The sequence below is a fragment of the Pelophylax lessonae genome, assembly GCF_965119305.1.
Source record: "Pelophylax lessonae genome assembly, chromosome: 10".
In the NCBI taxonomy this organism is placed as follows: Eukaryota; Metazoa; Chordata; class Amphibia; order Anura; family Ranidae; genus Pelophylax; species Pelophylax lessonae.
In genome coordinates, this window is record NC_138777.1 from 89,938,932 (window position 1) to 89,951,854 (window position 12,923).

General features: G+C 46.8%; 1 protein-coding gene across 1 annotated transcript in view; it reads left to right on the top strand.

Moving 5' to 3' along the window:
- The first annotated feature begins 223 nt into the window (after positions 1 to 223).
- Positions 224 to 12,923, top strand: part of SYVN1 (synoviolin 1) — a 60,891-nt gene continuing 48,191 nt past the window's right edge. Inside the window, exon 1 of the mRNA XM_082270682.1 lies at positions 224 to 373. Coding sequence (XP_082126808.1) covers positions 242 to 373 — 132 coding nt within the window. The 5' untranslated portion in view covers positions 224 to 241. The remainder of the gene's footprint in view (positions 374 to 12,923) is intronic.

Sequence of the window (12,923 nt, forward strand, 5' to 3'; positions counted from 1 at the left end):
TAAAAACATATACTAAACTCAAATATACAAAAAAAATCTACTTAAAATTGCTGCAGGTGGTTGCCAGGTATTACCTTATTAAACTGAACTAATCACTTCAGTGCAATTTGTTAAAAAGAAAAAACCTGAAAAAAATCTTTCAGGTGCTATTGGAATACAACTATTCACGGAGTCCATTCCAGAATAATCACATTGCTCTTCTCTTTCTGATTCTTACAGGGTGCTGTCCCCTCTTCGTGTGATGATGAGGACGGCGGTGATGACGAGTGCCAGTCTGGCACTCACAGCTGCAGTGGTGGCACATGCTTATTACCTCAAGCACCAGTTCTACCCAACAGTGGTATACCTCACCAAATCAAGCCCCAGCATGGCTGTGAGTACAATGAGACAAGTAAATAGAGAATGACAAATCATTTCTAAATGTTTTGCGTTGCTTTATTTATTTCCCCTATAGGAAAAGTGGCTTCTTTTTCTTAAAGCAGCGCAGGAATATTTAGATCTAGTTGTGCCCCTGATCTCCCTTGCTTGGGATCAAACTGTTTAGACCTTATGCACACTGGACGTTTTTACAGCTGCTGTTTTTGGTGTCCGTAAACAGCTCAGTACACTGTCAATACATGTCAGTATACACGGTGCAGCACACATACAGCTCAGTACACCGTCCATACATGTCAGTATACACGGTGCAGCACACATACAGCTCAATATACCATCTATACATGTCAGTATACACAGTGCAGCATACATACAGCTCAGTACACCCTCCATACATGTCAGTATACACAGTGCAGCATACATACAGCTCAGTACACCATCTATACATGTCAGTATACACAGTGCAGCATACATACAGCTCAGTACACCGTCCATACATGTCAGTATACACAGTGCAGCACACATACAGCTCAGTACACCGTCCATACATGTCAGTATACACAGTGCAGCACACATACAGCTCAGTACACCATATATATATATATATGTCAGCATACATACAGCTCAATACACTATCTATACATTTCAGTATACACAGTGCAGCACACATACAGCTCAGTACACCATCTATACATGTCTGTATACACAGTGCAGCACACATACAGCTCAGTACACCATCTATACATGTCTGTATACACAGTGCAGCACACATACAGCTCAGTACACCATCTATACATGTCTGTATACACAGTGCAGCACACATACAGCTCAGTACACCATCTATACATGTCAGTATACACAGTGCAGCACACATACAGCTCAGTACACCATCTATACATGTCAGTATACACAGTGCAGCACACATACAGCTCAGTATACCATCTATACATGTCAGTATACCCAGTGCAGCACACATACAGCTCAATACATCGTCTATACATGTCAGTATACACAGTGCAGCACACATACAGCTCAGTACAGGGCCGATCCCAGGGTCACAGGCGCCTGGGTGCAGAAATATTTTTGGTGCCCCCACATGGGCGTGGTCATCTTAAAACTCCTCCCCTTTAAAATGTTTCTATGGCAACAACTCCACCTCTCCAATATTTTGATAATTATAGCTTACTAGCTTACAGCTAGAGAAACCTCCGAATTCAGTATCTCAGAAAATTAGATTCCATAAAGCCAATAAAAAAAGAGTTTTAATACAGAAATGTCTGTCCATGTACAGTATAGTATGCACTCAATACTTGGTTGGGGCTTCTTTTTTATGAATTACTGCATCAATGCGGCGTGGCATGGAGGTGATCAGCCTGTGGTACTGCTGAGGTAATATGTAAGCCCAGGTTGCTTTGATAGTGGCCCTCAGCTTATCTGCATTGGTGTCTCTCATCTTCCTCTTGACAACACCCTCCAGGCTCTCTATGGGGTTTTGGTCAAGTGAGTTTGCTGACCAATCAAGCATAGTGATACCATGATCATTAAACCAGGTATTGGTAGTTTTGGCAGTGTGGGAAGGTGCCAAGTCCTGCTGGAAAATGAAATCAGCATCTCCATAAAGCTGGTCAGCAGAGTATGAAGTACTCTAGAATTTCCTGGTAGAGGTCTGCGCTGACTTTGGACTTTATAAAACACAGTGGGGCCAACACCAGCAGATGACATGAGAGAGAGAGAGAGACCTATGACCAAATACATATGGCTACCTTAGACTCAGCTAGAAGCACACAATGTGCTGTGGCAGGCAGGCAGGGCACTGTGTTGTCGCTGAAGGCGGCTGAGCTTGAACTTGAGGCCGAGGTGCCACTTTCTCCCTTCAGGAGAAACTGATGCGATTTTTAGATTATGCGCTATAAATGAAAAAACGGCGTCAATTTTGAAAGAAAAAAAAGTAGTATTTCTCACTTTATGCTATATAATATTACCAAGAGCACTACACAGATAAATTATTCCTCTATCTTTTTTTTTTTTTTTTTTAAAGAGATATTTATTGAGTTTTAAAACATTAACAAAATAAACGAATAAGCCACAAAAACCAATGTTACAGAACAATAACCATAGAATCATACAACTGTGGATCTGTGGGAAGGGGGGGGCCCAAGGCGCCGAACCCATATTACCAGGGTGGCAGCACCTAGGGGCCATGATCAGGTTCAAGGTGCATAGGAGGGGGGGGGGGGGTTTGAGGGAGGAGAGAAAAAGGGGGGGGGGGTGGGGTGGGAAAGGTAGAAGAAGGTAACTGGGGTATGTGGGAAGGAGGGGCAAGGAGAGGGGGGGGGGAACACAAGGAGGGGGGGCGTGGGGTAGGAAGGACCAGGTTAGCAGACCGACCAAGACAATTTACCTTCGAGGCACATCCTGAGGGGTTTAGGGAGCACTTTTCAGCCAGATAGGGGGGGGGAAATGGGGGGTAGGACGAAAAAAGGTACTTGCAAGCGGAGTCGGCATAAGACTAGAAAGTCACGGGTGTATAACATACGGGAGAGGGGGAAAAGAACGTCAAGGTGGGGAGTTGCTGTACTATGTCATCCTTCAGGTGTCCATAGTGGGCCAGGAGAAGTCCGGGTGGTACTGTGCAACGTATGGCTGCCACTTGCGCATGAACTTGGATGGATTGGACTTGAATACAGATACTTCCAAGCGCTCTTTGAGGAGTAGGTTGTCCAAGTCCGACCGAACTTCCCCCACTACAGGAGGGGAGGGGGAAATCCAATGTCTAAGGATGGTCCTGCGAGCAATCATGAGGCATGTGGAGATCCACGCTTTATGGGCTATCAAAAGCGATGATTGAGGTTTAGACCGGGCGATGAGGACAGTTGGTGGTCTATTATCCAATAGGCCAAAGATGAGTGGGAAAGGGCTTTTCGTCGGCAGGAGGCCCGTGACCCGAGTAATCATATGTTCCACTTCGTCCCAAAAAGATGAAATAGTTTGGCAGTTCCAGAGCCTGTGGAATAGGGTGGGGCGATGGGAAGAGCACCACGGACATCCTTGCAGAGGCACATGGAGAGGTGAGGAGGAGAAAGGAGAGTAGGCATGATGCAAAATTTTCAGTTGTTGTTCTCTCCAAAATTCGTTGGTGATGAAAGCACACGTGGAGTTGAAGCCTGCCAATAGGAGCTGTTTGGAACCCGAAATTTTAAGGTCTTTGTCCCAGGAAGATTTGGAGAAGTCCGCTCGGGTATCTAAAAGCTTGGCTTGAAGAGGGCGGTAGATGTTGGCGAGTTTAGGGTTATCCACAGAGAGGAGGGTGTCCAAAATAGAGGGCAAAAATCTTTTCGACCCATCCCTGCAGAGTGCCATGGCATGGGAGGTGAGTTGATGCAGGTATAGAAAATGATGTGCCGGTAGGTTGAACTGGCGTTGTACGGTAGTAAAAGGGAGAGGAGCTCCCGTCGAGGAATCAAACAGTTGAGCAAAAGTCTTCAATCCTATCCGAGCCCATGAAGAGTAAATTCGCTCCAAGCCCATGTCATATAAAGAAGGGTTGCCCGCAATGGGAAGGTGATTAGAGATGTGCTGGGGTAGGCCTAGTTTTTTCCTAATTTCCCTCCAAGCAACAAGAGTATCCCGAAAAAGGATGTTCTGCTTGAGACTCGGGGGGAGACTGCTAAGTTTGCTATGCAGGAGGCCCGGCAATGAGAAGGAACCCGGAATTTGAGACTCCAGTGAGTAGTTTGAGAACCTGGAAGATCCATTTAGCCAATCCATACCCACTCTCAACAAGCAAGATAAGTTGTAAAGTCTGATGTCTGGTAGGTTGGCGCCCCCAAGCGTCTTGGGGGTGCACAATTTGGGGATGGAGATCCTGGACCTTTTGCCCTTCCACAGGAAGTTCGTAAGGGATTTGTGTATAGTTTTGATATCAGTATGTTGAATGAGTAGGGGAAGCGTTTGCATCAAATACAGCAGTTTGGGGAAAGTGACCATTTTAAAGAGATGACACCTGCCCAGGAGGGATAGGGGGAGGGAGACCCAATTTTCCAGTTCTTTGGAGATTTTGGAGATCAGCGGCGTGTAGTTCAGGTGATACAGGGAGGAAGGAGATTTGCCTATCTGTATACCCAGATATTTTATACTAGTCTTGGCAATAGTGAAAGGAGACGTCAATGTCCAATCTAGTGAGCCCGGGCGGCCGAGAGGAAGTATTTCACTCTTCGCATAGTTGATGCGCAGACCCGAGCAGAGTCTGAACCTATCGAATATGTCCTTGACATGGTGCATGTCACGGGCTGGATCTGCGGTAAAGAGCAGAATATCGTCCGCAAACAGGGTGGACTTTAGTTCCTCTCGGCCTACCCGTATGCCCGTCAGGGGAGAGGTGAAGGAAAGATGTCTGGACAGGGGCTCTAAGGCTAAGTTGAAGAGGAGAGGGGAAAGGGGACAACCCTGTCTAGTACCCTTGTGCAGGGGAATGGGGTCCGATATAATATTGGAGGTGACTACGTTGGCAGTAGGGGAAGCATACATCGCCGAAATGAGGTGCAGGAAGGGACCTGAGAAGCCAAATTTAAGGAGGGCTAGACGGAGCCACTGGAAGCTGACATTATCAAATGCCTTCTCGGCATCCAATGTGATAATGGCAAAGTTGTTGGTGGGATCAGCTGTTGCTTGTGACAACACAGCCAGGACCTTGCGAATGTTGGCGGTAGCGGAACGCCCCTTGGTGAAGCCTGCCTGGGATGGGTGGAGGAGAGATGGCATGATCACGGCCAGTCTGGAGGCCACAATTTTTGAGAGGAGTTTAGCATCGAGATTTATCAAGGATATGGGCCTATAGGAGCCGGGCTCCGTGGTATCCTTACCCGGCTTCGGGATGAGCTTGATAAAAGCCTGGAAACCCGTGGGCATGTATCTCCCTCCATCCATAATGTGCTGAAAAACTGTGGTTAGCGTGGGGGTGAGTAGGTCCTTGGATAATTTATAAAATTCGGAAGTGTATCCGTCTGGCCCGGGGGCCTTGCCAGGGGCAAGAGCCGCCACGGCCGAGGCTACGTCTGCATGTGTGATGGGGGCGTTCAAAAGGGCCAATTGATCTGCAGTAATCGTAGGGAGGTGAACCTCAGCAAGAAATTTATTAGCTTCCGTTACATCAATCGGGTCAGGGCCGTAGAGTTTTGTATAAAACTGTTGCATGACAGAATTGACACCTTTCGGGGTGTCAATCAGGCTGCCTGACTGGTCCTTGAGGGAGGTAATGTGGGTCGGGGTGAAGGGTCCCCTGCACAAGCGGGCTAGAAGCTTACCCGACTTATTGCCATATTTGTGGTATTTTAAGTCCTGAAGGGATACATGGAATTGCTCTTGGGCCATTGCCCACTCGTCAAAGCGTTGCTTGGCCTCCTTCCACTGGGTCCTGTGGGCGGGAGAGTTTTGCTGGAGGAGATTGGATTGTGCCACTTGCAGAAGGGCGCTAGCGCTACGGTAATTTGCCTCCGCTTCCTTTTTGTACGCCGAGGCGAACGCTATGATCCTGCCCCTAAGGACAGCCTTGCCAGTCTCCCACAGCAAAATCGGGTCAGAGGAGTGAGGTTCGTTGTCACGCAAAAAGTCATTCCAGGTGCGGGTCAGGATCGACAGAAGATCTACATTGTTGGCTAGGTAGGAAGGGAATCGCCAGGATTGACGAGCAGATACGGAGTCCGTAAGAGACAGCTCCAGCGACAAAGGGGAGTGGTCCGAGATAACCATATCAGAGATCATGGGTCTGTGCAGTGTAGAGAGTAGGGGTGAGTTGCAGAAAAAGTAGTCTATGCGGGAGAATGTGCCGTGAGGGGGGGAATAGAAGGTGTATTCCCTGTCTGTGGGATGGGCCAACCGCCAAACATCGGTAAGTTGCAGACTGCCAGCAAAAACCGACAGAGCAGATACTGTGGCGGAGGGGTGGGTAACTGTAGAAGGGGATTTCAACGATCTGTCTACGGTGCAGTCCATGACATCATTGAAATCGCCCCCTACCAACAGGGGTAGGTGAAGATAAGGAGCCAGCATGCCCGTGAGCGTGGTGAGGAAGGACTGCGTCGGAGGCGTGGGAGCATAGACATTGGACAGGATTACTGCCTTAGGGCCATGGGACAATTTTAAAATTTGGATCCTCCCCTGGTCATCGGTGGATAGGGAGGAACAGTCAAACGTGAGGCGTTTGTGTACTAAAATCATAACACCTGCTTTCCCTTTGGATGCGGCCGAACCAAAGACTCGGCCCACCCAAAGTTTGCGCATTCTTTCAAAGTCAGCTGAGGAGAGGTGGGTCTCCTGGAGCATAGCGATGTCAGTGTTTAGTCTTTTCAGCTGCCTGAGGATGGCCATACGTTTATTAGGTGAACGAAGTCCCTTGACATTCCAAGAGACTATCCGGAGATCAAGGAGGATCGAAGGGGAGGGATCCTGTAGTAAGGGCTAAAAGCGTATTAAGTGGAAGGTGGGAAGGACGGTGGCTGAATCTATCCGTGCGTAGGAAGACAGGGGGGATGTGCCAGGAGCAAGTGGAGATGGGTATGGATATGGTGCTAACCCGATCAAGAAGGTCAATAGCCATAGCAAGCAAAAAACATTGAAGATCATGGTATAACAGCAAAACACATATTGTAGGAAGTGTGGACTTCGCTTTTTTCCACATAGAACTCACTTTACCAACAGCGTTACCGGCATTCAAGCTGAGACCGCTCGCCACCGTAAGGGTGATACTGTCGCTCACAGGAGGGAAGAAGCTCGGAGGACATTCAATGTACTAGCCGATCACCTATAGCGAGAGGGTCAGTGCTCCGATAAGGCTGTGGGGAAGAGAAGGGTCATAAGCAGCATCATGACAGGAGCAGAAACAAAAACAACATGTCACATGAAATAACCAAATGCAGCAGGCATCCAAGAAGTAAATAACATAAAAAAAAAACAAATTATACGCCCCGGATGGCAAGCAATAAAATAACCTGAGTACGGTGTCACAGCGCCCCTGATAGCAAACTTAGCCTTAGAGAAACCGCTGTTGGGGTCCTTCAGCGAGGACCATCTTGTCGGCGGTTGAAGGAGACACGGGCTCTCTTGTGCGAATCCCTCCTGGGGTTCAAGGGATCCTTGGTTGAGGGGGAAAAGGAAGGTGCAGCAGGGGAATCAATACTGATATGCAGGCGAGATTTGATATAGTCAGCTGCCTCATCAGGATGAGAGAACGACAGGGCTTCTCCATGCTGGTCTGTAAAACGCAGAACTGCAGGGTATGCCAGTGTAAATTTGATCCCTTTATGGAACAAGGCATTACAGGAAGGTTGAAAAGCTTTACGTCGGCGGGCAACTTCTTGCGAGTAGTCAGCAAACAATAAAAGCTTGTGGCTATCCAGGACAAGCGATTTTGCATTCTTGAAGGACTTGAGGATAGCCAGTCTGTCAGAATAGTTAAGGTAGCGTACAATGACAGGACGAGGTGTCTTGCGATCATTGGAGGGGGCTCCCAAACGGTGAGCCCGTTCAATCGTGCAGGGAGTGGGAATGCCAAGGATCCGCGGAATCTGCGTGGTACACACCTCCATAAGCATGCTGGCGTTGAAGGATTCAGGCAGCCCGATGATACGCAGGTTATTCCTTCGCGACCTGTTTTCAAGGTCATCCAGCTTTTCAAGGATATAGTGTTGTGTCTGAGCAAACTTGGCATCTTTAGTGAAGGATGATTGCAGTTCATCTTCTATATCAGAGATTCTGTGCTCCACCTCAGATAGGCGTTTGGCCTGTTCAGTAATGTCTTTTCTGAGCTGAGCCACCCCTGCCGCAACCGCCGTCTCCACAGCCTCCTTAATGGTGGGGGAGAGGATTGCAGCAACAGCCTGGGCCATTTTTTGATACTGAGCATCTTCCGGCGAAGCAGGCTGTGCAGCCGACATGTGGGGAGAAGCCGCGCCATCCATGGGCTCAGCAGCGGCCATGATGCCTGCGGGGGAGGGCGCTCCCTGCTGCTGCGAGTCCTGGCGGGATAACGTGGTGGATCCGGTCCCGTTGTGGACCACAAAGCGGTCCATCAGATCGGCTATATGCAGCGGTACCTCGAGGGGTGAGCGTGGCCGGGATCCGATGCTTCCCAAGCGGTGTGCGGGAGGTTTTGTATGCTGATTATGCCGGAGCCGCCGTCTCTCACTCCTGTCTCATGTGGCGCCGGAACCGGAAGTCTCTATCTTTTAATGTTCATGGCCATACCTCACATGTGTGATTTTAAACATTGTTTACATATTTGGATGCAAACTTTGTATGCAATCACTCCTGTGTGCGGGGACGCTTTAACTTTTTTTTTTTTTTTTTTTTTACACATTTCCCTTTTTTAAATGTATGATTTAAATTTTTGTTGATCACTTTAATTCCTATTACAAGGAATGTAAACATCCCTTGTAACTGGAATAGTGCGTGACAGGTCTTCTTTATGGAGAGACAAAGAAAACGAATGGGGAGAAAAGGCGCAGCCATCGAGAAGTGTATCTGTTTGCAGAATAGCTAGTTTTCTGAGTGCAATCCTATTTGTTATGTCTATATTGTAATAAATAGAAGTGTGCTCCCGCTGTGTTCCTAAATATGAGTGCCACATCCCGATATGAGAAGCATATTTGAGGATTCCCCTTGGGGTGGGACTTTGAAGGTCACTCAAAAATATACAAAAGAATATTGGATATATATGAGTTTTATTACAAAAATGGTAAAAGGTAAACATACACAAATAACAGTGAAAACTAGTAAAATTATTGGCAAAACTGATATTTGTATGAAGGTGTACAAATCACTCAACCAATTATTCCATGCAAGATCCGACGTTTCAAGGTGAGAACCTCTTCTTCAGGGATTTTTTTGGGAATAATTTTATCTGTAAGTATTGGAGAGATATATCAAAGCAAACAGGCAGTTGTCGATATAATAAAATACAATAACAAAATATTGGTATAAACATGTTTTTTGAGTATAGACATACACTCATTATAAAACAGCATTGTAAATAAGGAATCGTTGTATACACTTGCATGGTTGAAGGACGCATGAACACCACAATTGTTTTGCCACAGATTAAAAACATGGAACATTAACGACACCCACCGAGATCATCGTCAGCCTTGTCTATAAGAGGAAGGTTTGGTACTTGGAGTAGGTCCAAAAAAGGATGTCAGTAAGCATGTGATAGTGGAGAGTGTGCAGACCAAAGGGGGCCCAAATTGCTCCAGCTGGAGTCCAAATTAGCCCAACCAGGGGGGCGGGGGTCAGTCACAATAATGCTGTAGATAGCAAGGAAAAACATATGATAAATAAAAAAAGAGAAAATACAAAATATTTGTTTTATCTAGGTGCAGTGTACAGAGAGTACAATGACGCAACAAAACCAAAAATATGCGCGTATATGAAAATACTACATATATATAAGGCGATAGCCTAATGGGTGTGCGTCAAATGAATGCACATATAACGTCTCAATAGGATCAAGCATGGTTTATAACACTGCTACAAAAAGAAGGAGCCAGTGCATGGAATAGATTGGAGCCTATGCTCTCAAAATATTTATGACTATGAAGGATAACCAGTGAAGCTGGATGTATAAGGATGGGAATGTAATCATAACATAAATTAAGTGTGCATATTTGCATACAAGGACCAATAAGTAAATCCCTTTGAGGTGATAAGAACTGACCTTAACCACTTAAGCCCCGGAGGATTTGGCTGCTAAACGACCAGAGGGTATTTTGCGATTCGGCACTGCGTGACTTTAACGGACAATTGCGCGGTCGTGCGACGCTGTACCTAAACGAATTTGGCGTCCTTTTTTTCCCACAAACAGAGCTTTCTTTTGGCGGTATTTGATCACCTGTGCGATTTTTTGATCACGCGCTATAAACAAAAAAAGAGCGTAAATTTTGCAAAAATAGCAATATTTTTCCCTTTTTTTTTATATGAAATTCCCCCAAAAAAAATGTAAAAATCAAAATTTTTTAATATTTTCGGCCAATTTGTTTTATGCTACCTATGTTTGGTAAAAAAAATCGCAAAAAGCGTATTTTGATTGGTTTGCGCAAAAGTTATTGCGTTTACTAACAAAGGGAAAGTTTTTTGTCATTTTTGTTGTTTTTTTTTTTAACGCGTAATGGCGGCGATCTGCGATTTTTTTTGCGGTACTGCGACATTGCGGCGGACAGATCGGACCCTTGACTGACATTTTTGACACTTTTGGGGTTACCAGTGACATTTCTACAGTAATCAGTGCTATATATATGCACTGTTACTGTAAAAATACACTGGTAGTGAAGGGGTTAACTTTATTTGAGAGGGAGGGGCTGTGTGTGTCCCTAGGGGCGTGATTCTAACTGTGATTGGCTGTGGCTTCAACTGTATGCAGAGTGATCAATGGATCTACATAGTAGATCCATGTGATCATCTCTCATACAGAGAGGAGAATGACAGGCAGCTTGTTTACACAAGCTGCCTGACTTTCTCCCTCTCCCCCGCCGATCGCAGAGTGGCCGGCGGCGATCGGGTCCGCCGGTCACACGCGCGGGGGGGGTCTGTGACCACGCGGGAGCGGGAGCGCGCCTCCGGCGGCGCGCGCTCGCTCCCTAAACCCTCACAGGCGAGCGACGTAGACCTACGTCACTTTGCCTGTGAGGGGCTGACCGCCGCCGTAGATAGTCGTGCGGCGGTCGGCAAGTGGTTAAGACAGCGAACTCTGAGGCAAACTTCCTCCCAGCAGTGGATGTGCACAGTACTCCATGCTGGGAGTGGTGCCTATATAGGAGCGCAGTCTTTTGAAGGCAATCAAGCTGATTGCATCTCCGCCCCCTGGTGGCCCTGGGCTCCCTGAGCGGTGCTCGCCAGACCCGCCCATAGCCACGCCCCGATGACCACAGGAAGTGCGTCACCGGAACGAAAGGCCAGAGGCGTAGCCGGCGGGCGTCTCCCACCGGCACGGGATATGACGTCGCTGAAACGCAAGAGTGCGTGCGGCGGCGTGTCCCGGAAGTGGGGAGGACATCCGGAGATGTCAGCAGGGGATGTCCCCACCGCCAGGAATCTCTGGGTCCTGTAAAACAGACCCGGACCCCGTGCCGGGTTGGAGCAGAGGATCCCCGAGGATGCACTAAAACATATGTGTGTGAAAAAAATATCAATCAACGAATGCATGTACTACATATAATACATGCAACTAATGAAAACAAAAAATGCTTACATATTGTCACCACAATAACACCAACTATTGTGATCTTAGGCTATTGTGTATTATAATGATGTCATTAACCGTTCATTGATAAGTAGCCATGCATACATTCAGCTACTCTGGTGACCAAAGAGGATATATATAGCATATAAATACCAAGGCTGAACAAAGAGGCTATGGGTGGTGTCAATTCCATGTCCTTTTACAAACTTTTCAAACAATAAATCCATTTTATTGCGTAGACATCAAGAACAAAAATGTGTGGGTGGTCAGGTGAATATACAAAATATCCAGACAGCTTGATGGGGAAAACGTACTGTGTAAGGAACTCTGGGAGGAGAAGGTGTCATCTCTCAATGCCTCCAGAGGCAAACCCCTCCAAAAAGGGTCTAAACGACACCATATCGTTGAGGCCTGGGGGTTCCGTTGCCCTTAGAAGATGGATCCATCTCAGCTCCATTTGGAGGAGGCGCTTGTTCCAATCGCCTCCTCTGGGGCTGGGATGGATCCGGTCAAGGGCCAGAAACTTAATCTTGGGGAATTTACCCCCATGTGCACTAGACACATGGCGGCCCAAAGGCAAATCAGGGTCGCGTTTACACATACTTCTGATATGCTTGTACATGCGTTTCCAAAATTCTAATTTAGTTTTACCAACATAAAAGCATTTACATTCGCAGATCAGAAGATATACGATTCCGATGGTCCTACAGTTCACAAAGTGCTTGGCCTTTAATCTCTGACCGTTGGGGAGGATAGGGTTCTGCATAGTATGCATGTAACTACAATAATGGCATGCCCCACATGAAAAAGTACCTTTGTACTTGCATGGATCGAAGGTAGACTGGCTTTTTAGTTCACTACGCACCAGTTTATCCTTCAAAGCTGGTGCCCGTTTATATGTAATTGATGGTTTATGAGGTAAATGTGGGCTTAGAACTGGATCTAGGGCTAAAATGTGCCAATATTTTTCAATGATTTTCCTTAAGTCCTGATGTTGCTGAGAGAAAGTGGTAATGATCCTCAGGGTATTGTCATTTTCACGGACTCTGGGGACAAGGAGTGAGTCTCTGTCACTTAACAATGCTTTTTTGTATGCAGATTTTAACAGCTTGCGAGAGTATCCTCTCGCAAGCAATCTATCCCTCAACCCAGTGGCAGCTGTTTTAAAAGTATCTACGTTAGTACAGTTGCGACGTAAACGCAGATATTGGCTCGTCGGAATCGAGCGAATAAGTGGTTGAGGGTGAAAGCTCGTAGCGTGGAGGATGGTGTTCCCAGCAGTGGGCTTACGGAAAAGTCCACTGCGGAGAACACCATC